Source organism: Natator depressus, chromosome 24 (genome assembly GCF_965152275.1).
Source record: "Natator depressus isolate rNatDep1 chromosome 24, rNatDep2.hap1, whole genome shotgun sequence".
NCBI lineage: Eukaryota > Metazoa > Chordata > Testudines > Cheloniidae > Natator > Natator depressus.
In genome coordinates, this window is record NC_134257.1 from 10,201,713 (window position 1) to 10,226,869 (window position 25,157).

The 25,157-nt window shown below is 53.1% G+C and overlaps 1 protein-coding gene across 2 annotated transcripts in view; it reads left to right on the plus strand.

The window, feature by feature from the left end:
- The first annotated feature begins 581 nt into the window (after positions 1-581).
- The window catches only part of KCNJ9 (potassium inwardly rectifying channel subfamily J member 9), a 33,430-nt gene continuing 8,854 nt past the window's right edge, over positions 582-25,157 (plus strand). Inside the window, exons 1-4 of one of the 2 annotated variants that reach the window (XM_074938251.1) lie at positions 583-733; positions 10,473-11,451; positions 23,648-23,944; positions 24,307-24,948. In XM_074938251.1, coding sequence (XP_074794352.1) covers positions 10,518-11,451; positions 23,648-23,944; positions 24,307-24,365 — 1,290 coding nt within the window. In that variant the 5' untranslated portion in view covers positions 583-733; positions 10,473-10,517 and the 3' untranslated portion in view covers positions 24,366-24,948. Of the gene's footprint in view, positions 734-10,472; positions 11,452-23,647; positions 23,945-24,306; positions 24,949-25,157 lie in introns of those variants that run through there. The other variant, XM_074938250.1, reaches the window with a different exon arrangement.

A 25,157-nucleotide genomic window follows, 5' to 3' on the forward strand; every position in this document is an offset into this window, starting at 1 on the left:
GGGATGGATGGATGGAAGAGGTGGATGGATGGAGGTGTCTGGAGGGAGGGATGGATGGATGGAAGAGGTGGATGGAAGGAGGTGGATGGAGGGAGGGAGGGAGGGATGGAGAAGGTGTATGGGGATAGATGGCTGGGTGGCTGGATGAGGTGTCTTGAGGGATGGATGGATGGAAGAGGTGGATGGATGGAGGTGTCTGGAGGGAGGGATGGATGGATGGAAGAGGTGGATGGAAGGAGGTGGATGGAGGGAGGGAGGGAGGGATGGAGAAGGTGTATGGGGATAGATGGCTGGGTGGCTGGATGGAGGAGGACTAGGGGTATGGGGACAGACAGCCCGTCTGTCAGTCTATGGCTCCGTGGCTATGGAACGTTCTCCGGGCTCGCACGCGGCTCTGCCCGGGGCCGGGCGGCTCCAGGCTCGGCTCAGCGCCGTGCGCGGGAGCGGGGCGCTGCGGGGATCCGGGGCTGGGGCGGACCCCAGCGGGCCGAGATCCCGGGCCGGGCCCGGGGGGAGCGGATCACTCGGCAGCCCAGCCCAGCCCAGGGAGGTCCGGCGCGGTTGCCGTGGCAACGGCCGGGAAGCGGGGGTGCCTGGGAAGGGGAGGACACAGACACACAGACACGCACAGACAGACACACGCACAGCTCCGGCTGCAGTGGCGGCTGGCTCCCGGGCGCTCCCGGGTTGGCCGCGCTGCGGACCATGGGCGGGCTGCGGGCGCCCGGCCGCGGTAAGTGATCAGCACCGGGGAGCCGGACAGCTCCGTGCGCCGCCTGCCGGGGCGGGCATTGGCCGGGGAGGAGGGGCCCGATCCCGCCCTGGGGCCCTTCGCCCGGCCCCGCTAGCCCCGGGGGCTGCTCGCTGCAGCCTGGCTTCCTCGGGCGCTGCTGGAGCTGGGGTCCCCCGGGCTCCATGGCGGCTCCCCCCCGGCCCCAGGGGCTGCTCACACTTTGCGGGGCGGGGTGGGGGATGGGGGGCAGCCCTGCGGGAGGGGGGATGTTTGCACCGGGCCCTGGGCAGTGGGGTCCCGGGGGGAGGGTCTGAAGTGAAACCAATGGGGTGGGCGGGTTCATTTCTCAGACGCGATGCCCGCCCCCTTCCTCCGGTCCCGACTCGCCCTGACTTCAAGGGTCACCCAGCGAGCGGGCCCACCCGGACTTCGGATCCGGTCGCTGCCGTTTACACCTGGGGGTGGGGGGCGGGAACTCGGATCCGGTGGCGTTTTGTTCCCACCGTGCTGGTAAGTGACGGGGCAATGGATGGTCAGATCCCCCCAATCCCCGCCCCTGAGATCTGGGGACGCTCTGATCCGGAGCCCAACTTTGGAAGCAATTCTGGGGTGGGGGTGGGGGGCAAGGATAGGCTGAATTTATCCCCTCCCCCCTTGTGGAGGCTCAGGGAGAGGATCCAGGGGGGCGCTCAGGGCTAGGAAGTGGGACTGGCAGAAGCACCAGGCAAAATCCCGCCCCCGCCAGGCAGCGGGCGGCCAAGGACACATCTGGGGGAGGGGAGAGCCGCGGGGGCAGCCTGGAGCTATGGCTTTGCATCACTCCCAGCTGGATGGTGACTGGGTGGGGTCATTCTGGATGGGGCCAGAGTCCCTCTGGTGGAAGCTGCAGCTGGATCAGCCTGCAGGAGCCTGAGCAGGGCTTTTCTGAGAGCCCCAGGCCTGTCGAAGGGAGGGAGGGCCCAGCAGTGAGGGAGCTAGCCCGACCTGCGGGCATCCTGGGTCCAGGTCCCCACTCTGCCACAGACTCCCTGTGTGACCTTGGGTAAGTCTCTGTGCCTCAGTTTCCCAGCTGTGAAATGGGGATGATGGCCATGTCCTGCTGCGGGGGGTAGAGGTGGGGGGGGGGCAAGATGAGGCTAAATACATTAGAGATTGTGAGATGCCCAGATACTAGGGTGCCAGGGCCAGCTATGTACCTAAGATTGGGAGCCTGAGGGTGAGATGCATGGCCTTTGCTGAGTGCTCCGTGGGCAGGCAGTGGGGGTGGGGCTCTCTGCCCCTCACAGGCCCAGGACAAAGCAGTGGGATATGCTGTTACAGGTCCCACTCTGATGATGCAGCATAGAGCTCCTGGGGCAAAGCAGAGGAGGAAAGTGCCCAGGCTTCAGGTTGGGTGTGGGCAGGGATGGGGTAAAGCTCCTCTCTGCCCTCCCCGGTCCTGGCACAGCTGGTCCCTTGCTCCAGTGATTTGGAGCAGCCTGGGAGCTGCTCTAATCTCTGCTGGCTGCACACAGCAGAGATCAGCAACATCCCAGTCGTGGCCCTGTGCCCACATGGCTGCTTCCTAATGGGTAATTAGGAATAATGACTCCCTGAAATGTAGGTCCTGGTCCAAAGCTCCTTGAAATCCACAGAGAGACTGTGGGGTAGCCTTATGGGGTCAGGTTTTCCAAGGCTCAGCTCCCACAAGGAGCCCTCAGCACCAGGCATGCCGAGCGCCTCGGATCATCTCCCCTCTGTGCTGGACTTTCCTTCATAACAAATCATTGTACTTTGAATCCCCAGCTGGCAGCTCTGCCATTTTTCTTTAATTACCTAGGAGACTTTGCTCCTTATAAGTCAACTGAGCCTATACTGGGCAGAAAAAGTCCCCCAACTCCCTGAGGTCAAAGGGCGGGATGGCACCTCCTGGCTTTGTAGGCTAGCAGCAGGCTATGGTCTGGCAGTCAGGTCTGGGGAGGACACCCCTCTCCCAGTGGGGCTCTGCACTGGAGCCTGGATCCCACTGCAGGATTGGGGCCTGGATTTGTAGCTCTGAGTCCCCCTGCTAGGGTTGACTCATCCTGCCTTCTTTCCTAGCTAGATAAACTGAGTAATCCCAGGCATGCTACAAAGGACCTTTTCCAGTAGGCCATCAGCACCCCCACTTCTGACTGCTGCTCAGCCTTATTATTAATAATGCCAACACATGCTTCACAGTCCTAACCCTGAGTGCTCCCTGCCTGTCACTCTCAAATTGTGGGCTGCTACATCATCCCAGGAGGTATGGTGGAACTAAAACACCAGAGAGGGGAAGACGTCACAGGGTGAGTCAGTGACAGAATCAGGAATAGAACCCAGGCATCCTGATTACCAGGGCACTGATCTGGAGCAAGTGAAATTCACCAGGCTGTTGCTCTGCATCTCCCCAGTAGCTAGCCTATGACTGCTACTAGCTGGTGGAGTCGCTTCTTTAGCTTAAGTGATAAGGGGCAATGAAGCTGGGGTGGCATTTTCAGAAGTGCCCAGTGGTGGCCCAGTTCTGCTCCACAAAATTAATGGTAAAACTCCCACTGACTGCCGAGAGAGCAGCATGACGCCAGTGCTGTGTGCTTTTGAAATTCCCCCTCCCCATTACAGCTAAAGGTCCTGGTTCTAATCCCCCCAGGGACGAATAAGGAGGGTCCTTACTCAGGGACTTATGTTTTTCTCTGTGGCCAAATTGTCAATTTCCCTGGTGCACTGGCAGCTGTCTCATACCCCTCCCATAGGGCTGGGTCCTGTACTGCCTCTATGTACAGTACAGAGAAGGGTTTTGCTACTCAAATGTAAGATAAGATCTTATCATCTCTCCCGTCATTGGTTCAGAGCCCACTGTGGGTAAAATTGCCAGTTACGTCTCTGGCAGACGCTGCTTCCCAGCCGCCAACCCCCAGAAAAAGACACATGGGGTTGAATAATATTGATACAACATAGCAAGCCTCAGACATACCTAGGGAAAGCTCCATCATGGGCTAGAGCTGGGCTGGGGGGCATGAGTCACGGGGATGGGTGTGAGATCAGTCACCAGAACATTTCATGAGGCCCAAATTGGTAAACCTGTCTTTATTTTGTGAGATTTCGGGATGCTGAGCCTTTTCCCATGGAAGTCTGTGAAAATAGTGACAGGAGGTTTGTGCTAAAAAATTAATGCTCACAAGTAAGGGTGTGCGTGTTTGGGTATGTTTGTGTGTGTGTGTGTTTTGTGTGTGTATATACATATCTTGTGTGTGTTTGTGCTATTGTTTGAATATGTGCATGTCTGAGTGCTGTGTGTGTGTTTATTGTGTGTGTGTGTGTGTGTGTGTGTGTGTGCATTTTATCTTTCTTTGTATGTGTCTGTATATTTTTGATTGTGTATGTTTTGCTCATATATGTGTGTTTTGGTTTTGTGTGGTATGTATGATGTGTCTGTGACTGTGTGTGTTGTATGTCAGTGTATGTGTGTGTGCACCCTAGCGGTAATCAATTCTACTGCATTTAGCATGGGGTTGAATATTTTACCAGTGGGGGAAACTGAGGCAGAGTGGTTGTGAGTGGCAGCACATGAAACCTGACTCTGGCCCTGACATACTTGCCCGAGGCCAAGATCCGGGGAGTCTCCGAGCTAGGACCAGGGCCTAGCACAGTGCTCTGGGCTGCCTCACTGCTGGGGGCACCATCTATTGGATGAGGGACACAGACCCGGACACTATGGGGTGCTGACCTCTGTGGGAATTGCAGGTCCCAGCACCTCACAGGGGCACCCCCTAAAAGATCTCATTGCTCCAGGGCTTGGCAGATGGTTTTCCTGCTCAGACTCTTCTTTGCTGCCCCACCCCACCCAAGTTTCAGTTGGAGAAGTTACCCCTCAACTTTTTCCTGCCAGATATCCAGCTTTCAGGCAGCGTTGCTGTGCGCTGTTTTGCAGCTTCCGTGGCACTCCCCAAAGGTGGCTGCATGTCACTGTTGGGCAAATTGTTCTAGCTGATACTCAGTGTGTCTAAACCAACTCTCGGTGTGTGAGTGTCTAATGGAAGCTGCACTTTGCAAAATTCTGCTGTCTTTGTCATTACCGGAGCCACTTTAGAAATGCTACCAGGTGGTTTTTAGGCTGGGCCAGTAGCGGCCACCGTGTGGGTTTTTTGCAGTGGAATTGGTTGCATGTAATCGACACTGGGAAAGCCCAATGGCAGGAGCCTCCCAAGGACTAACCGAGGGTGAGAAGTAATGTGCGGGGGGACAAATGCTGAGGCAGTGGCATGGTGCCTGGGTGCTTTTTCAGCATAAGAAGCACAAACAGCCCCATTATCTTCAAATGCAAAGTCAATATTTATTACCAAGGCCCCAGGCCAAGCTTCCCCAGCTGGACTCTTGAAAAGCGTGGAATGAATGTTCGATGCCGTGTCCCAGAGCTGAGTTCACTGCACCACAGAGCGCGCCGGGCAACCCATGGTCATCCCCTTTCCCCTCCCAGCAGGGGGTGCTGCTGTGAACCATGTACCTGGGCAGAGGTCAGCATTGAGATGTGTGGATGGAGAGCCCAGGACAGGCATAGTGAGGGGGCCAGGGCTCAGGATTGGGGGGCCGGCAGAGCTCTGTGTATGTGGAGCTTAGGGCTAAGGTTGCAGGGGTGGGGCTTTGAGTTGGGATTGAGGGGCACCAGCAAAGCTGTTGGCGGGAACCCAAGACGGGAACAGCAGGGGTTCTGCAAACCTGGATTTCGGAGCATCAGCCGAGCAGGAGTGGGGGGTCAGGACAGGAATAGCCGGGGTACTGGGGGTCAATACCATGAGGCACCCACAGTATTCCCCAGCTCTAGCCAGCGATACGAGTCCTTTGTTGTCACGAGTGTATAAAGATTCCCCAGCGCTCGAGTCTGGAGGATTTGATAGATATTTGCTCCTTCTCAGCCCCCCATCACTAACTTGCCCACGCTGTGCCTGGCTCACTGGGGCACGGTCCCAGACCGGACCTGGGGGAGCCATGACTCGAATGCTAGAGGTCAGGATGCTCTGCAGGGGGCAGAGGGGCTTATGGCCCTCCAGTGAGGCTTATGGGTCTGTACTTCACTGTCATCAGAAGAGACTGGGAGGTGCGGCTGGATCACTGCATCACACCAGAGAGTGGGGACCTGGAGGGTGGCTGGTGGGGTGTTCCATGGAGCCCTGGATGGGAGTGGAGGAGCGAGTCCCCCAGCTCTAGTAGCTTTTGTAGCCTGCACGGTGGCAGCTCCCCCCCTGCAGGGGACTTGGAGACTAGACAGGTGTCCCACCCCCCTGCAAAGGCCCTGCCTGTAAGTCCCCCTGCCCTGCCCCTCTGCACGGTGGGCTCTTGCTGCACCCTGCAGCTCAGAGAGGGAGGGGAGACTTTGCCCCACAGTGGTGACCCCCAGGCAGTTCGAGGGTTAGGTTCACTTCTGTGTCCAAAGCCCTTTGGCCTGGAAAGGGGGTTGGAAATGGCATGAGGTTCATGCTGAGATGGGGCGACCTCTCCAGGGCAAGGACAGGGGGCATCAAGGCCAAGTGGGAATTGACCGAAAATAGAAAGGGGTTGGGATCTGGGCCAAAGCTGCAGCTGGCTCTGAGTCCATCTGAGCAGCCACCTCCGCACAGAGCAGTAAGCTGCAGCCTTGAGCTCTGTTGCCATCCGTGAGGCAGCAGCTTCCCTCATCGCTGACCCCAAGAGGATAAAGGCTCTACTACTGCTGCTGCTGGTGACTCAGGGAGCCCTCCATTAGCTCAAGCAGTGGAGGCCTGGGCTTTTGGAGATGAGGAGCCATGGTTCTAACCCTAGCTCCTGTTGTTTGCTACAGTGCAGATGGGGGCGCTGAGCCAGGCTTACAATGAGGAGTGGGGCAAGGTGGCTCCAGGTGTGAGCTCTGGGTCCAGGCAAGGCTGAATTGACTTCAGTCAGGTGGGAGATGTTAGCAGGGAGGGAAGTGGGGGTGCATCTGCTCAGCATGCACCTCTCCTGAGGGAAGCCCCCTCTCCAGAGGATGGCCAGTGAAGAACACCCCTGAGCTCACGCTGAGGAGAGGGGGGGCTGGGAGGACAGACTCACAGCCAGCTAGTGGCCCCTGGCTGTTTGTGACCATGGCTCACTCCAACCATGCAGCCTAGCGGTGCCTGCAATCGAGTAGCCTGGGTCCTTGTCAGAGGGTTGAGATCTCCAGGCCTCCCTCCCTGCAGAGAGGTTGTCATCCTCCCTTCTCCCCACCCCCTCCCACCGCTGCTCTTAGCTCCCTGCGGGTTGAAGGGAGTCCAGCTGCAGCTCATCTCTCCGATGAGGCACTCAGCTGGTGAGGAGAGACAGGGAGGGTGCCTGAGCTGTGATTGGGATGGGGTGGGGTGTGATGGGAGGGCTCTGGACCTGGATGTGCAGCTGACAACCTCCTCACCTGTGTAGCCCAGCTACTTGGGCTTTGCCCAGGCCCCTCCCAGTCTTCAGCTTCCTCCACTCAGGCATATGAAGAGGCTCATTCAGTGAGGCTTGCAAGACCCTGCAAAGATCCCTCCAGTTGTAGCCTGGTTAGTTCTCCAGCTAAGCAGCCTTGTCACTGTGTGGAGGGGAGACCGCTGGAAGAACTCAGGAACTGCAGGAATTGGTGCTGGTGATACAGTAGGGGGCACCCTCCCCTCTGATCCCCTGCTGATCCCAGTGCAGTGAGCGGGGACATTGTGCTGCAGACAGCAGGGGGAAGGCACGGGGGAGGGATGCTGTGTAGCAACATTGGGGAATCAGTGTGTTGCAGGGAGCAATTGTGGGGGTTGCTAAGCAGCAGTTCAGAGGGGCCCAAACCTCACCACTGTGTTACTGACATTTGCGGTTATTAAAACAGAAAGGTCTTAATTCTCCCCTCCCTTGCACCCAGCGTGGCTAGTGGACAGAGCTCTAGACGGACACTCTGAAGATATTTGCTTTATTCCTGGCTTTGTCACTGGCTTGCTCAGTGATCTTGGGCAAGCCACTTGGCCTCCCTTTGTCTCAGTTTCCCCACCTGTAAAATGAGGATAATGATACTGACCTCTTCTGTAAAGTGCCTTGAGACTACTGGAGAAAAGCACTATGTAAGAATTAGGTGTTATTATTACACCTGTGCAAACTGTATGTAAAACATCATCAGCTCATCAGTATGCAGGGCCGGGGAGAGTCAAGGCCATACCGCTTGTGAACACTCCCATTCACTGTTCGCTGTGGATGCTGTTTGGTTGATTTTCTGCAGGTCATTCAGCTGAGGGCATCCTAGTCAGTTTCACGGTTGTCTTTCTGGTCAGTTGCACATCCTGGTTCTGTGGCACACCAGCCTAGAGATGCTGTGCTCGGGATCATAGAATCATAGAATATCAGGGTTGGAAGGGGCCTCAGGAAGTCATCTAGTCCAACCCCCTGCTCAAAGCAGGACCAACCCCCAACTAAACCATCCCAGCCAGGGCTTTGTCAAGCCTGACCTTAAAAACTTCTAAGGAAGGAGATTCCACCACCTCCCTAGGTAACACATTCCAGTGCTTCACCACCCTCCTCGTGAAAACGTTTTTCCTAATATCCAACCTAAACCTCCCCCACTGCAACTTGAGACCATTACTCCTCGTTCTGTCATCTGCTACCACTGAGAACAGTCTAGAGCCATCCTCTTTGGAACCCCCTTTCAGGTAGTTGAAAGCAGCCATCAAATCACACCTCATTCTTCTCTTCTGCATACTAAACAATCCCAGTTCCCTCAGCCTCTCCTCATAAGTCATGTGTTCCAGTCCCCTAATCATTTTTGTTGCCCTCTGCTGGACGCTTTCCAATTTTTCCACATCCTTCTTGTAGTGTGGGGCCCAAAACTGGACACAGACTCCCAGATGAGGATCTCACATTTCTGTTTGTGCTGAGCTAAATCCTGAAGTTTTGGTCCAGTTCTGATGCAAGGTTTTTTTTTTTTTTAAATCACTGTAGCTTAACAGGAGTTTTGCCTGTGAAGAGACTAAAAACTGGATCCCCAAAATCTAGCTCATTAAAACTCATTTCCCCCACTTTACAATATCTAAATTTTGGGCCTAATCCCAGTGGACACACTCCAAAGCAGTTTCAGTCAGTGGTTTACGTGCTCTCTAATGACTGAAAGTCAGCTGAGCCTCACGGCTGCTCCATGGGCTCAGTGCAATGAGTTTGTAGGTCTCAGTTCCGTCCCCAGAGCTCAGTGATGGGAGGCGCCATGCACTGGAGCCTCTTCACGTCAGAGTTTTATTTTGATCCGTATCCACATCGCAGAAACTACTGTGATAAATGACCCCCCTTGTCTGAGCTCTGCAGAGGGTGCTCCAGGAAGCAGGACTCCAGGGGCCCTGGAGATGCTCTCCCCCAGTCCGAGAGGAGATCAGCCTTGCCCCAGCCCTTCAGAAGTGAGGTGGGGTAACTGGATAAATGACGTGTACCTCTGCTGTGCAGAAACCCAGACAGCGCTAGAGGATCCTAGGATGGAACCCCACCCCCTGCTAGTCTGCATGCTGAACAATGCCAATTCTGCTGCAGTGCCGGCTGCCCCCTGGTGAGCTCCCGAGTACGTTAGCCAGCTCAGCCACGGGCGCTGGGGAGGGGCAGGTGGGGATGGCCACTGGCTTATTCCCTCCCGTCAAGGCTCTGCTAATCATAGAATCATAGAATATCAGGGTTGGAAGGGACCTCAGGAGGTCATCTAGTCCAACCCCCTGCTCAAAGCAGGACCAATCCCCAACTAAATCATCCCTAAATGTCTCTGTTCTGTTCACTCCTCCCTCTACCCCAGAGTGCCCTGAGCAGCAGGATGAGTGCTATCACCCTCCGTTGCACAGAGGGAGGGGGAAACTGAGGCACAGGGACTTTGCCCAAGGCCAGGCAGCCAATCAGTGGCAGAGCCTGGGGCCCTTACCACTGAGCCATGCTGGCAGCCCATAGCCCAGGAGGGGTGGCACAGGGCAAGTGTGGGGGCAGCTCAGGGAAGGGAGCTGTCAGGAAGCCAGACCCATGGAAGGGGAGCGGGAGCCAGGTTGGGGCTCTGAGGGGCTGTATTTTGAGTGGGGGCTAGAAGGCAAGATCAGAAGTTGGGAGGGATTTAGGGGGCTATGGGGAGTGGGGGGCACCATGGAGATAATCAGGAATTGGGGGTGGACCTGGAAGGGTAGTTATGCGGAGTTGGAGTCACTGGGGGCAATCAGGGGTTAGGGGTAGGTCTGGGGTTGAGGGGAGTCAGGGGGCACCAGGAAGGCAATCAGGAGTTGGGGGGTAAGCCTGAGGGGGTTTAGAGGAGTTGGGGATTGCAGGAGGGAAGTCTGGAGTTGGGGTTGGGTTCGGGGGGGGATGGGGTTGAGGGGAGTTGAGGGTCACTGGGGGGCAGTCAGGAGTTGGAGTAGGATTTGGGATGGTTGAGGAGAGTTGGGGAACATCCAGGAGAGCAATCAGGAGTTGGGGTTGGGTCTGGGGGGTTGAGGGGAGTTGGGGAGCTGCTGGGGGGCAGTCAGGGTTGGGTCTGGGGTTCAGGGAAGTTGGGGAGCACCAGGGGAGCAATCAGGAGTTGAGGGAAAGCCTGAGGAGTAAGGGGAGTGAGGGGTCACCAGGGAGATAATCAAGAGTTGATCGAAGAGCTGGGACACCATAGTGGGGGGTAGAGGGAGCACTGGAGGTGGGTCTGTAGGTCCTCGGCGCTATAAGAGTTAAGTGTCCTTACTGGGAAAGTGGGGGGTGCATCTATTTATCCCCAGTGTCCTGCTTGCTCCCTCAGACTCTAAGGAGCTTGGCCGGGGCAGCTAGCCTCCAGGGTGCTAAGATGGCGAAGGAGAACTCTGGCTTCTCCACCATCCCCGAGACTCCGGTGAGTGAGGCAAAGCCCCCGCTCTGCTCCCGCCCGTCCAAGGCCTCAGCGCGGCTCCGCAGGGATAACGAGCGGGAGAAGGCCGAGAAGAAGAAAAGGCGCCAGCGGTATGTGGAGAAGGGCGGCAAGTGCAACGTGCAGCACGGCAACGTGCGGGAGACCTACCGCTACCTCACGGACATCTTCACCACCCTGGTGGACCTCAAGTGGCGCTTCAGCCTGTTGGTCTTCACCCTGGCCTATGCCATCACCTGGCTCTTCTTTGGCCTCATCTGGTGGTTCATTGCCTATTGCCGTGGCGACCTGGACCACCTGGAGGACCACACCTGGACGCCCTGTGTCAACAACCTCAATGGGTTCGTCTCGGCCTTCCTCTTCTCCATCGAGACGGAGACCACCATTGGCTATGGTCACCGGGTCATTACAGACAAGTGTCCTGAAGGCATCATCCTCTTGTTGCTGCAGGCCATCCTGGGCTCCATGGTCAACGCCTTCATGGTGGGCTGCATGTTCGTCAAGATCTCCCAGCCCAACAAGCGGGCCGAGACCCTCGTCTTCTCCTCCCACGCCGTGGTCTCGCTGCGCGACGACCACCTGTGCCTCATGTTCCGGGTTGGGGACCTGCGCAGCTCCCACATTGTGGAGGCCTCCATCCGGGCCAAGCTGATCAAATCCAAGCAGACCCAGGAAGGGGAGTTTATCCCCCTCAACCAGACAGACATCAACGTGGGCTTCGAGACGGGCGACGACCGCCTCTTCCTGGTCTCGCCCCTCATCATCAGCCACGAGATCAATGAGCACAGCCCCTTCTGGGAGGTCTCCAGGGAGCAGCTGGCGAAGGACGAGTTTGAGATTGTCGTCATTTTGGAAGGGATGGTGGAGGCCACAGGTAAGATGTTTTGCCTGGGGTCCCCCAGGATCATACTGGACCAGGATGGGTTTTGGGCCTAACCCAGGCTAATGCTGGTTTGGGGACAGGGTTTACCTTGAATCTGCCCCAGTCTTGCCCTGGATCTAGTCCAGATTTGGGCCTAATCCAGACTCTCACTAGTTCTTGTTCAGTTTTGGGACCATATTTGGACTGAGTCCGTTCTAGTCTCACACAAACTCCAGTCCAGGTTTTGAGCCTATCCTAGGTTCACACTTTCCCAGCCCAGTTTAGGGACAAGGTTCAGAGTGAGTTCCTCCTTGGCCCAGGCTGGATCCAATCCAGGTCTTGGGCAGCATTTAACTTGGGAGGTGAGCATGTGGCTGCTCCACTTGCACCCCTGAGCAGCTGCACTGGGTCAGAACACATCACTTACAGGGGCGGGGTGTGTCCTTTTTTCCCAGTAGGAATCCAGACCAAGACTTTTCCCCAGGCTGGGCTCACCTGGGATTCTACCTCAGGACTGCTCAGCCCACACCCTAGGTGCTCCCTCCCCAGACAGCCTGCTCCTATTTGTCTTGTTTCTGGGCAGGCAGTGCCTCCTAGCCTCAGTGAGTTGAGAAAGCTCACTTGCCATTCCCCAGCTGGATCCACAGCAGGGAGTGTACCAGCCTATTACATTCCTCCCCATGCTGTCTGGTTTCCTCCCCACATATGTAGCCTCTTTGTGATCCAACTCCAAAGAAGCCTGTGGTTGTCTGATGCTCTGCCATCTCTGTCAGCCTCACTCCTGATCTCCCCTGGAGCTCACCTCCTGCCTCATTCCTGGTCACATCTCATCCATATAGCAATGGCAGCAACAGAGCCACTTAAAGGATAACAACCTACTACTCCTGACAGCTAATGGAATTATTCCTTTTGCTCAAGAGGTTGAGAGAAATCTGTGCTGCAGTGCTAAAAGTGGGATCCAGGCCACTGGTACAAAACCCTCTGATAACCCATGAAGGTAGAGGTAAAATGCTTACACAGATCATGGGTACAAGGCACTGGCTCAGAGCTGTGTGATCTGGGTTCAGTTCTGGCTCTGCCACTTACTCCCTTTGATTTTTGGGTTGGTCATGTTCTCTCACTGGGCATCAGGTTCCCCAGCTGTAAAATGGGAATTTACACTGTGAGCTCTTTCAGGCAGGAACTGTCTATCCCTGTATGTCTGTGCAGTGCCTGGCATGATGGGGCACTGATTTCAGGGAAGGACTGTGTGCAGCGCCTGGCACAATGGGGCCCCACTCTCAGTCTGATCTTGGTTATGGTCTGTAAGCACTACCTTTATCCAAATAATAATATATTGGGTGCATTTGAGTTAGTTAATTAAAAACGAAAAAGAAAAAAAAAGGGCAGCTGGAAGAAATAGGAACCCTAAGAGAAGATCATTAAATAAACAGCAATTCCTGTTTTATTCAATCAGTAGGGAATGAATCACCATTACTCTGAAGAGGTTAAAAACAATTCTCCTTTATTCTGAAGCTTCACGTCAAGTACAGGCAATAAACCATCACACCATTGACAGAAGCTGGTGGTGGGAATGCGTCATTTATTCCCTGTTAATGACCTGGAGCCTTTGTGTAAATGAAATCTGTGCTGCTCAGGGTGCTGGAGGTCTTCTGCTCTGAAGCGGGCACTTCTGTGCTAGCTAGCTGTTCTCTTCGCTGTTACGCACCAGTTCCATTGGCCGCTGATCGATTTAATCGAACAGGACGTGCTCTGTAGTGAAGAGGGCTCTTTGTGTGGCAGTGGCTGTGTGGTTAAGGCACTGGACAGAGGCTCGGAGGATCGGGATTCAATTTCTGGGGCTACCACAGACTCCCTGCGTGACCCTTAAAGACACATGGGTCTTAGTTTTCAGCTGTGACTAATGGCTTTGAGTGCTGACCCCCCCGCAACTGAAAATCCAGCTCCTGTCACGAATTCAGCCCCCTCCCCCTCCAGATCACTTCTCCCTTTCAAAAATGTAAACCCTGACCTTGCTGCACCTCAGATTCCCCATCTGTCACACTGTGACGATTATTATTTATAGTAGGGTAGTGCCTAGAAGCCCCACTAAGGTCATGGCACCATCATGCCGGATGCTGCACAGACACATAGAGGCAGTCCCTGCCCCCAAAACAGTTCCTGGTTTAGACTAGACAGGCAAAGAACCCAAGGCACCAAGAGTGGAAATGACTTGCCCAAGGTCATGCAGCAGGTCAGTGGCAGAGATGGGACTAAAACCCAGGTCTCCTGAGCGCCAGGTCAGTGCTTTATTCACTCGACCACACTACCCTTTAAAGCCGGGCTAATAATGCTGCCCCCCATGGGTGATGTGAGGCTACCTTCATTGAGGTTTGTGAGGCACTCAGGGTCTGCCATGATGGGGCCAGATAAGCAGCGGCAGATAGCCGGGGAGTGCTGCAACCTTTCCTTTTGCAGGTCCATAGCGACAGCAGCCCCTGGGCCCTCCTTTTGTGAATCTCAGAGCCGTGGCGTTCTGGGAGAGATACAGAGCGGGCACAGGTTTTATTCTAGCTGTCTGTTGGCGCAATCTAGCATCCGGAGCAAGTGTTACAGCAGCCAGCACCTTGTGCCCAGCCATCTGCCCACAGACCACGCGGCCTTCCCAGAACACAGTTTGAGAACTGCTGGGCTTTGCATTTCAATATGGGGGTTGTATGTTCAAAGCACTTTTCAGACGTTTGTTAATCCTCACAGAACTGCTATGAAGTAGGTAGCGAATTGTGATTTGTATTGCAGTGGCACATAGAGGCACCAAATGAAGTCAGGGCCCCATTGTGCTGGGCACTACCCAGACCCTGTCTGAGCTCAGGACCCCCCGAATTGGGCTGGGCACTGCAGAGACCCAACTAAGATCAGGGCTCCCATTGCCCCAGGAATTGCACAGACCCCAGCTGAGATCAGGGTCCCCATTGTGCCAAGTGTGGCATAGAGCCCCACCGAGATCAGGTGCCCATTATGCCAGGTGCAGCACAGACCCCGACTGAGATTGGGGCCACATTGGGTTTGACACTGCACAAACTCTAACCAAGATCAGGGTCCTATTGTGGAGGGTGCTTCACAGACGCATAATGAGACACAGTCCGTGCTTAATTTGTGCCAGGGCTGAGCCCTGGCAACTCTAGGCTTGGCAGTTCAGAGCCCCGGCACCTCTGGGCTTCCCATGTCAGTTATAAAAGTAAAAAAATTGCTTGAGCCCCCCGCACCTAATTGCTTGAGCCCTGGGACTTCTTTCATTACAAATTAAGCGCTGGGTACAGTCCCTGTCTGGAAATGCTCACAGTCTGACTAGACAAGGCAGACACAATGAGGTAGTAGTCTCACCAGGATACTGGTGTGGAAACTGAGGCACAGTGAGGGGAAGAGATTTGCCTGAAGCGACCCAGTGAGTCAGTAGGACTAGAATCCAGGTCTCTAAACTCTAACCCAGAGACCATGCCCCAGCCATCTAAACACTGATGGAAACAGCCAAAATGGCCGGCAATGTGTTCTAGCGGACAGAGCACTGGACAGCGACTCAGGAAACCCGGGAACTCTCTCGGCCTCTGTCACTGGCTGGCTGGATGACTTTGGGCAGCTCACGTCACCCCTCTGCCTTAGTTTGCCCAGCTGCGAAAGGGGGACAAGGATCCTGAGCTGCTCTGAAAGCGACAGAGGAGATGCGCTAGAGAAGTGCGCTAGGTCTCATTCTTATAGTGTCAAATCCCAGGCGTTCTGTGGAAATTTTCCAGTGGCACTTTGGCTAAGAGGGGAGACCAAGCAATGGCCTCAGCCGCAGCCCAGCCTGGCTGCCGTGCTCTGGGCAGCACAGAGATGATGAAGGACAGGATCCTGCCTCCTGGGGATTTGTTGAAAAAATTCTCCCCAGGGCCCCATCTTCCCAGAGCTCACGGCCTTCCTGTCCCTTCTCTCCCCCTCGTCCCTTGCTCCTGGACATGGGAGCGGCAGCTTTTATTTTTAAACCTGTTCCTCGCCCCGTCACGTCACGGGGAGTTATGTAACCCTGCCGTTAAGTGCAACGTTCGTCACCACGGCAACCCAGGCCCATGTCACCAGTGGAGAATTCTGCCTCTTGGCTGGCTCTGAGCGAGGGTAGGAGCAGGTCAAGAGCAGATGCATCCCCTGGGGGAGAGCTACGTGCCTCCCTCGTAGGAGGGTTGACTGGGGATCAGCCCCCGACTTCTCCGGCCCTGTGGTCCTTCTGGCAAGGCTACAGCTGCATCAGGACTCTTATGGAACAAAGGCGGTAGGCTGCGAGAGAAGCAGTGTGGGTGAGTGGTTAGGCCACTTCCCTGCCCTGGGAATCAGGAGACCCGAGCTATGGCGTGTGACCTTGCGCAGGCCTGTGCCTCTCAGTCCCCTCCCGTCCTGTGTCTATCTTGTCTATTTGCAGTGTCTTCACAGCAGGGACTGCCTCTTGGTACAGCACGTAGCGGACCAGGGGGCCAGTCTTGGATGTTACAGTGACATTACAGCACCATCATCATAACGATCCTACAAAATTGTCCCTGAAGTTTCTGCTCAAAACAGGTTGCATCATTACCCCCCATTTACAGATGGGGAAACTGAGGCACAGAGCAGGGAAGGGGCTTGTGCAAGGTCACACAGTATAGAGCTAGGAGCAGAACCTGGATCTTCAGAGTCCCAGGTCTCTGCTCCATCCTATGGACTATGCTGCCTCTGTGCCCTCTGACATGAGGGCACGATGTAACTGGTGCACTCTGGTGGGATCCAGCCAGATGAAAGGAGCTGTGTATGCCTATGCAATGAGCATGACTGTCGAATGGCATCATTCTGCAGCCGTTAAACAGCCACTCCTGCCCCAGAGTAAGGGTGTTATTTCCTATGGAGCAAGGGGACAGTTGCTCCCCGAAACTTGGTTCTCCCCCGCCGACTTTTCATAGGTCTGTATATTCCATTATCTCTTCCACTCCCCACCCTGACTTTGCCAGATACAATATAATCACATGTCATGTTCCATATGCTGACACACAACATGGCCCCACCCCTGAATGTTTCTGAAATGATGCCCCTGCCTCAGAGGTGGTTGCATGTTGCTGGTGGGTGAAGTGACTATTGCATATGTACAGGATTTGAATTTCACATGCGGGAGCATGATTCACCAGCTGGGCACTCAGTTATTATTGCTAATGAGGGGGGAAGAGCAGTCAGACACACGGCAGCTGGATCCTTTCTGAACACTACATTCCCAGGGATTATCTGTCTCTCTGGCCAGGCTCTGATCTGCCCTTTGAAAGCAAACCAGCAGCCTGTATTTCGACCCTTCCCAGTGGGCAGTGTCACCAGGCAAAGGGCAGCCTCTGCTCCAAATATAAGAGGTCCCAGATACTATGGTGACGGGTGCATTGGAAACACCAGCTAGGCTGGGGAGATGGTTGCAGAAGCGAGCTGTAAACAAAGGGGTGCATGGCACATTTGCACCTGTAGGTGGCACTGGTACTTCACTGATGCTCCATGATGAGCTATGATGCCCTCTCCCTATGTGCCCTGCAACCAGTGTAAGGGGGGACGGGCAGGGGGTTGTTCCTGGGATTGGATGGTACTGGCAGTGCCCCAGCAGGATGGGCATGAAGCCCATAAACCATGGTCACCTGCTGTCATGTGCACTGAGTGTGTCACTGATTCTCTGGCCCTAATTTTGGAAGCTGATAATCTTTTCTTTCCATGTACTCCCTCCCCACCCCGCCCCATATTGGGGCACTAGCACAATGGGAATTTCGACTCCTTACACCTTGTCTGGGCCCCAACAAGCTCTTCTCTGCATCCCGACGGAGCCTGCACTCTGACCTCCGAGAGGGTGGGCCAGGCTCCCTCTCCCAGGGATTTCAGCATTAATTAGGATCCATGTATCTTTTATCCAGGCTGAAGCTTAATGCTTTGATTGATCGTGATTATACAAGGCTAATCCCTCTGAATGGCTGGAGTGAATGCAAGTGTAAGAGGAATGGATGGCAGCGCCGGGCCATGCCAACTAGCTGAGTACATGCTGTGCACACTGCAACATAACCTCCAGTTCCAAACAGCCCCCTCCCCATTCTCCTCTTTCACTATCACCCTCTCATTTACTCTCTCTTCTCTCACTTATTTTTCGCTCCTTTTGATCAATTTCACTTTCTCTCACTCTTTCACTATCTTTCTCCCATTCTGCTTTCAGACTCTTCCACGATTACCCACTGGTTGTTTCTCTTTTCTCTCACTACTTCTCTTTCCGTTCTATCACCTCTGCTGCCCACAATTCAAGAAGGATGTTGATATATTGGAGAGGGTTCAGAGAAGAGCCAAGAGGATGATTGAGGGATTAGAAAATCTGCCTTGTGGTCATAGGCTCTAGGAGCTCAATCTATTCATCTTAACAAAGGGAACACTAAGGGGTGACTTGATCTCTGTCTATAAGTACCTACATGAGGAATAAACATTTGATAATGGGCTCTTCAGTCCAGCAGACAAAGGTATAACAAGATGTAATGGCTGGAAGCTGAAGCTAGATACATTCAGGCAGGAGATTAGGTGCACATTTTGAGCAGGGAGGGTAATTACCCATTGGAACAATGTGCCAAGTGCTGTGGGGGATTCTCCATCACTGGCAATTTCTAAATCAAGACTGGATATTTTTGTAATAGATTTACTCTAGTTCAACTAGGAATTAATCCAGCCAAGTTCTATAGCCTGACTATAGCCTAACTATAGTTCTATAGTTTTCCAGCAGGTCAAGCTAGTCCCTTCTGGGCTCAGAATCTAGGATTGTACAGATCTTTTCTCTCCTCCCAAAGGGTTTATTACAAACCCAAAGCCAGTCCCAGGGTCTCCACAAACACTCTGGGGGCTTGTCTACGCTGGAAAGCGTTATCAGTCATATCACTATCATTGGACCTGGACAGTTAAAACCCCCTCGAGTTATACCGGTGTACCTCACCAAGTGGCCATGCAGCACTCCAGTACAAGAGTGGTTGTTGTTTGGTTGATCTTTAACCCCCTTCCCAGGTGACATAAGCTAAACTGAAAAAGACCCTGCTTATACTGAGATAAGTGTCCATATGAAGGTTATACCCATTTAAATTCACCCCTTAGTTTTTCCCCCTGGAGGCAAGTCCTGCTACAGAAGAGATTATAGCTCAAGTAAATTGATTGTCAATTAACTCAAGATGATTAACACATTTGCACAGGCTGGTCTGGACTCTCCCCGAGTGCTCATTCCAGGACACAGATATTTGTGGTGAGTCCTAGAACCAGGCAGCCTAAGTCCTGCTATGGGAGTTGAGCTGAAACACAGCAGGGCCTCGCAGTTTGGGTTCTATTCTATTCTATTCTGTCCTACTTCTTATCCTACCTACATCATTGCTGTATCTAGGGATTGGACTTTTAAAGGTATTTAGGTGCCTAAAATGCAGCTAGGAGCCCAATCCCCTGAGGGTGGGCACATTATATTGATATAAATGTGCTTATCCTGGTGAAACTATTCCCACACGAGAAGGTGAAAATGCTATGCTGGTAAAATAATTAATACCTAGCTTTTATATAGCACTTTTCATCTTTAGATCATAAAGCACCTTTATACCACTCTAAGTCCAGGTCATAGAATCATAGAAGATTAGGGTTGGAAGAGACCTCAGGAGGACATCTAGTCCAACCCCCTGCTCAAAGCAGGACCAACACCAACTAAATCATCCCAGCCAGGGCTTTGTCAAACCGGGCCTTAAAACCTCTAAGGATGGAGATTTCCACCACCTCCCTAGGTAACCCATTCCAGTGCTTCACCACCCTCCTCGTGAAATAGTTTTTCCTAATATCCAACCTAAACCTCCCCCACTGCAACTTGAGACCATTGCTTCTTGTTCTGTCATCTGCCACCGCTGAGAACAGCCAAGCTCCATCCTCTTTGGAACCCGCTTTAGGTAGTTGAAGGCTGCTATCAAATCCCCCCTCACTCTTCTCTTCTGGAGACTAAATAAGACCAGTTCCCTCAGCCTCTCCTCGTAAGCCATGTGCCCCAGCCCCCTAATCATTTTTGTTGCCTTCTGTTGGACTCTTTCCAATTTTTCCACATCCTTTCTGTAGTGGGGGGCCCAAAACTAGACACAATACTCCAGATGTGGACTCACCAGTGCCGAATAGAGGGGAATAATCATTTCCCTCTATCTACTGGCAATGCTCCTACTAATACAGCTCAATATGCCACTAGCCTTCTTGGCAATGGGGGCACACTGGTGACTGATATCGAGCTTCTCGTCCACTTTAATCCCCAGGTCCTTTTCTGCAGAACTGCTGCCGAGCCATTCGGTCCCCAGCCTGTAGCGGTGCCTGGGATTCTTCCATCATAAGTGCAGCACTCTGCACTTGTCCTTGTTGAACCGCGTCAAATTTCTTTTGGCCCAGTCCTCCAATAGGTCACCCTGGACCCTATCCCTACCCTCCAGCGTATCTACCTCTCCCCCCAGCTTAGTGTCATCCATGAACTTGCTGAGGGTGTAATCCTTCCTATCATCTGGATCATTAATGAAGATGTTGAACAAAACCGGCACCAGGACAGACCCCTGGGGCACTCCGCTTGATACCAGCTGCCAGCTAGACATCAAGCTGTTGATCACTACCCGTTGAGCCTGATGATCTAGCCAGCTTTCTATCCACCTTATAGTTCATTCATCCAATCCATACTTTTTTAACTTGCTGGCAAGAATACTGTAGGAGACCATATCAAAAGCTTTGCTAAAGTCAAGGTATATCACATCCACCACTTTCCCCATATCCACAGGGCCAGTTATCTCATCATAGAAGGCAATCAGGTTGGTCAGGCATGACTTGCCCTTGGTGAATCTATGTTGATTGTTCCTGATCACCTTCCTCTCCTCCAAGTGCTTCAAAATGGATTCCTTGAGGACCTGCTCCATGATTTTTCCAGGGACTGAGGTGAGGCTGACCGGCCTATAGTTCCCTGGATTCTCCTTCTTCCCTGTTTTAAAGATGGGCACTATATTTGCCTTTTTCCAATCATCCGGGACCTCCCCCGATCGCAACAAGTTTTCAAAGATAATGGCCAGTGGCTCTGCAATCACATCCATCAACTCCCTCAGCACCCTTGGATGCATTAGATCTGGACCCATGGACTTGTGCACGTCCAGCTTTTCTAAACAATCCTTAACCTGTTCTTTCACCACTGAGGGCTGCTCACCTCCTCCCCATACTGTGTTGCCCAGTGCAGCAGTCTGGGAGCTGACCTTGTCTGTGAAGACAGAGGCAAAAAAAACATTGAGTACTTCAGCTTTTCCACATCATCTGTCACTAGGTTGCCTCCCCCTTTCAGTAAGGGTCCCACACTTTCCCTTACCTCCTTCTTGTTGCTAACATACCTGTAGAAACCCTTCTTGTTACCCTTCACATCCCTTGCTAGCAGCAACTCCAGTTGTGCTTTGGCCTTCCTGATTACACCTCTGCAAGCCCGAGCAATATTTTTATGCTCCTCCCTAGTCATCTGCCCAAGTTTCCACTTCTTGTAAGCTTCCTTTTTGTGTTTAAGCTCACCGAAGATTTCTCTGTTAAGCCAAGCTGGTCGCCTGCCATATTTTTTGTTCTTTCTGCACATTGGGATGGTTTGTTCCTGCGCCCTCAATAAGGATTCTTTAAAATACAGCCAGCTCTCCTGGACTCCTTTCCCCCTCATATTAGCCTCCCAGGGGATCCTGCCCATCAGTTCCCTGAGGGAGTCAAAGTCTGCTTTTCTGAAGTCCAGGGTCCGTATTCTGCTGCTCTCCTTTCTTCCTTTTGTCAGGATCCTGAACTCGACCATCTCATGGTCACTGCTGCCCAGGTTGCCACCCACTTCTCCTTCCCCTACCAATTCTTCCCGGTTTGTGACCAGCAGGTCAAGAGGCGCTAGTTGGTTCCTCCAGCACTTGCACCAGGAAGTTGTCCACAACACTCTCCAAAAACTTCCTGGATTGTCTGTGCACCGCTGTATTGCTCTCCCAGCAGATGTCAGGATGATTGAAGTCCCCCATGAGAACCAGAGCCTGTGATCTGGAAACTTCTGTTAGTTGTCCAAAGAAAGCCCCATCTACCTCATCCCCCTGGTCCGGTGGTCTGTAGCAGATGCCCACCACGACATCACCCTTGTCGCTCTCTCCTCTAAATGTAACCCAAAGACTCTCAACAGGCTTTTCTCAGTTTCATACTGAGCTGTGAGCAATCAGACCACTCCACCACAGACTTCTGCCAGCACTGGATCCCTAACCGGCAAAGCTGTGCTGGCAGAAGTCTGCAGCCGCTCGACCAGCAAAACTGAACTTTTACTGCTGTAGCTTGTTCTTGGGGATACAGTTACCTCCACACCGGAAGGTTTCAGAGTAGCAGCCGTGTTAGTCTGTATTCGCAAAAAGAACAGGAGGACTTGTGGCACCTTAGAGACTAACCAATTTATTTGAGCATAAGCTTTCGTGAGCTACAGCTCACTACATCGGTGAGCTGTAGCTCACGAAAGCTTATGCTCAAATAAATTTGTTAGTCTCCAAGGTGCCACAAGTCCTCCTGTTCTTTCCACACCAGAAGCGAGTTGTGTGTGTAATATACCGGTGTTCCTAGACCAGTACAGCGCTCCTAATGTAGCCACAGCCTAACTGTGTCGTACCAGCATAAGTGTAGGGGTAAAAAAATCACCCCCCCCAACCAACATCTTTATACCAAGACAAAAACTGGGTAACCCAGGCCTGAGAGTTTATCTGTGTTTCATTAGCAATGGCTGAAGCTGGATGCAGGCTCATGTGAACACGTGGAAATATATTAAATCCTATATACTGCTGTATCCATGTGGCTGAGTTGCTTTCAGCCAAACTCCACCAGTGCCCTGTTCCCCTAGAGTCCCCTCAATAATAGCCCCTTCAAGGAACATGGGCCCTCTGATTCCCAGTCCACTGATCATGTTACAGTCTGCCCATGAAAATTAACCCAGAATAAGGTCGAGTGCGAATTTAAAATAGATGAACTATTCCAGATCAACTCCATGTCTTCACTGCCAAAACTGGCGTGTTCTTTCAGCGAGATAACGAACGTACTGACGTACGTAATTAGCTCTCTCACTGTGAAACCCTAGTGGAGACAAGGCTCTGTAGCTTTTACTTCAATATAGCTAGGTAGGGTCAACATTATAGGCTCCCCCAGCCAGGTGTGACCTCCTTCAGCGATGGCAAAAACTCCAGAGTCTTGACTCCAGCCTGATTTCCCAGCAAGAGAGCTACAGCAGTGGGAAAACTCTCCCTTTCCTGCTGTGAAGACAAAGCCAGAGTTCACTGAGTGCCACTCAACATGTGCTAACTAAACCAGTTGTAAACAGCAATGGGGGCACTTCCCACCTCCTGGCCAATGTTTGCCCCAGGATTGTCTCCTCCTTGTCTCTTGGTCCAGCAGACAGCAGGTGTTTGCCAAGGATGCCCTGACCTCTGCTGGCCCCCTATGTCACTCAATGCAACTCCAAGGGAACAGAACTGAAACTGGTGATGTTTTTCCATGCAACGCACAATTAGCCTGTGGAACTCACTGCTACATGATATCACTGTGGTCAGAAGCTTAGTAGACTCAGTAAAGGAGCAGGCAGCTCTAGGAACCTGTCTGTCTACCACCAATTGCAGGCGGATGGAGACCCAGACCTTTGTGCCCATGTGCTATGTGCTGGGTTTGTGGAGACGCTTCGCTTTAGCCCCTTCTGTTGCAATGCACTGAATAATTATTAGAATGTCCTCAGCTTTGCTTTCTGTCACTAGCCATTATAATTGTAGGGGGTTTATGGATCGTTGTAGCCCTGAGGAAAGCTAATGATCAACAGGAGCCCTTACTTGGGCTCCGGCTGTGGGGCTGTTTCATTGCAGTGTAGATGTTCGCACTGTCCTAGGGCCTGAATGTTTACACTGCACTGAAACAGCCCTGCAGCCAGAGTCGGCTGGCATGGGCCAATCCTGGGTGTCTAGTTGCAGTGTAGACGTACCCTTACCGTCTAAATGGACACTGGTTAGTAGGAGAAATTGAGGCACAGAGAGGGGAAGTGCCTTGCCCAAGGCTGTCCAGAAGCTCAGAGCTGGGAATAGAAGCTGGTTTCCTGTATCCTAGGCAAGTGCCCTCCCGACTAGGCCTTATTGCCTTATGAGTGCTGCGCTTGTTTCCCTAGGGATGACCTGCCAGGCCCGGAGCTCCTACCTGATGGACGAGGTGCTGTGGGGACATCGCTTCATGTCAGTGCTGAGCTTGGAGGATGGCTTCTACGAGGTGGACTACAACAGCTTTCACCAGACCTTTGAGGTGCCCACGCCCAGCTGCAGCGCCAAGGAACTGGCCGAGGCCACGGCCCGCATGGACGCCCACCTCTACTGGTCCATCCCCAGCCGGCTGGACGAGAAGGTGGAGGAAGGGACAGAGAAAGAAGCAGGGGATAAGGAGAGGAACGGCAGCCTGGCCAACTCGGAGAGTGAGTCCAAGGTGTAGTGGGATGGTTCAGCGGTGGGGAGACGGAGCCAGCCAAGGACAAAGTGTTCGGGTGCAGAATGGAAGATTGGGGGATGGTAGAAGGATGAGAGGAAGGAGACTCATGAAGCGACAGGTGTTTGGGAAGGAGGGATCAACGGAGGAAAGAGTGATAGCTGGCGAAGGAGGTAGAGAGAAGAGTGAATGGGGAGACAAATGGATGGCAGATGTACCCGGTTATTTGGGTCTATAAAACAGGGTAAAATGGGTAGTGGTAGTGACTCTGCAGATGTGACGGAGTGGTGTGTGAGGGGTGAATATGCAGGTAATAAATCAGATCTTTATACACATATGTCTATTTTATAGCTGTACAGATAAATGAACGAGGCCCGCTCCGCGAAGGAGCAGGAGGAGGGTTTTTATAGCAGTGACATCAATTGTATAGACGCATGGGATGGTGTGTCATTTTGGAGCAAACGGGTGGGATGGAAGGATGGAGCAAAGAACAAGATGGATGAGTGAACGGGACAACAGAAGAGGAGTGCGTGGTATGAAGCGTTGGAAGAACGGCCTTGCAGAAAGACGACTATGCAAGCAGAAGAGGGTGGAGCAGCTCAATAAGTGTACAGAGGAGCGAGGGACTGGGTGCACAGACCGTGGGGTGGATGGAAGGGGGCTATGCGCTGGTGTATCTGCATAGCTGGAGAGATAGATGGGCAATGTCAAGGAGTTGAATACGTAGGTAGATGAGCTGGAGAAGGACCCGTGAGGACAAGCTCTGTGGTCAACATGGCTTTGGGATGGGTAACTCAGTAGGTTGAGGGATTTATGCAAAGATTAAACTCATGGACGGGAAGGGTAGAGGGATAAAAAGGAAATGAGGGAGAATTGCAGCAAAGACCAGGACCAGCTACGGGCAGCATGATGTCGGGTGACCTGTAGAACGTCCCCAGTGCCCTGCCCTCCCCCGCACTCAGACACACTAGCACCCCCAAAGCTCCCGAGCTTGCTGTCTCTCTTGCTTTCTTTTAATAAAAAAGGTTTTGAAATGGACATGCCGTCTCCCCTCTGCCTTCCAAGGCTTTGGGCCAGATCCTCAACTGGTGTAAATCAGAGTTGCGCCATTATCTGCTATATTACAGCAGTGCTGGAGGACCACTCCTGAGCTCAGGTACCCATGGTGCAAGGTGCTACACACATACACACCTAGTGACAGG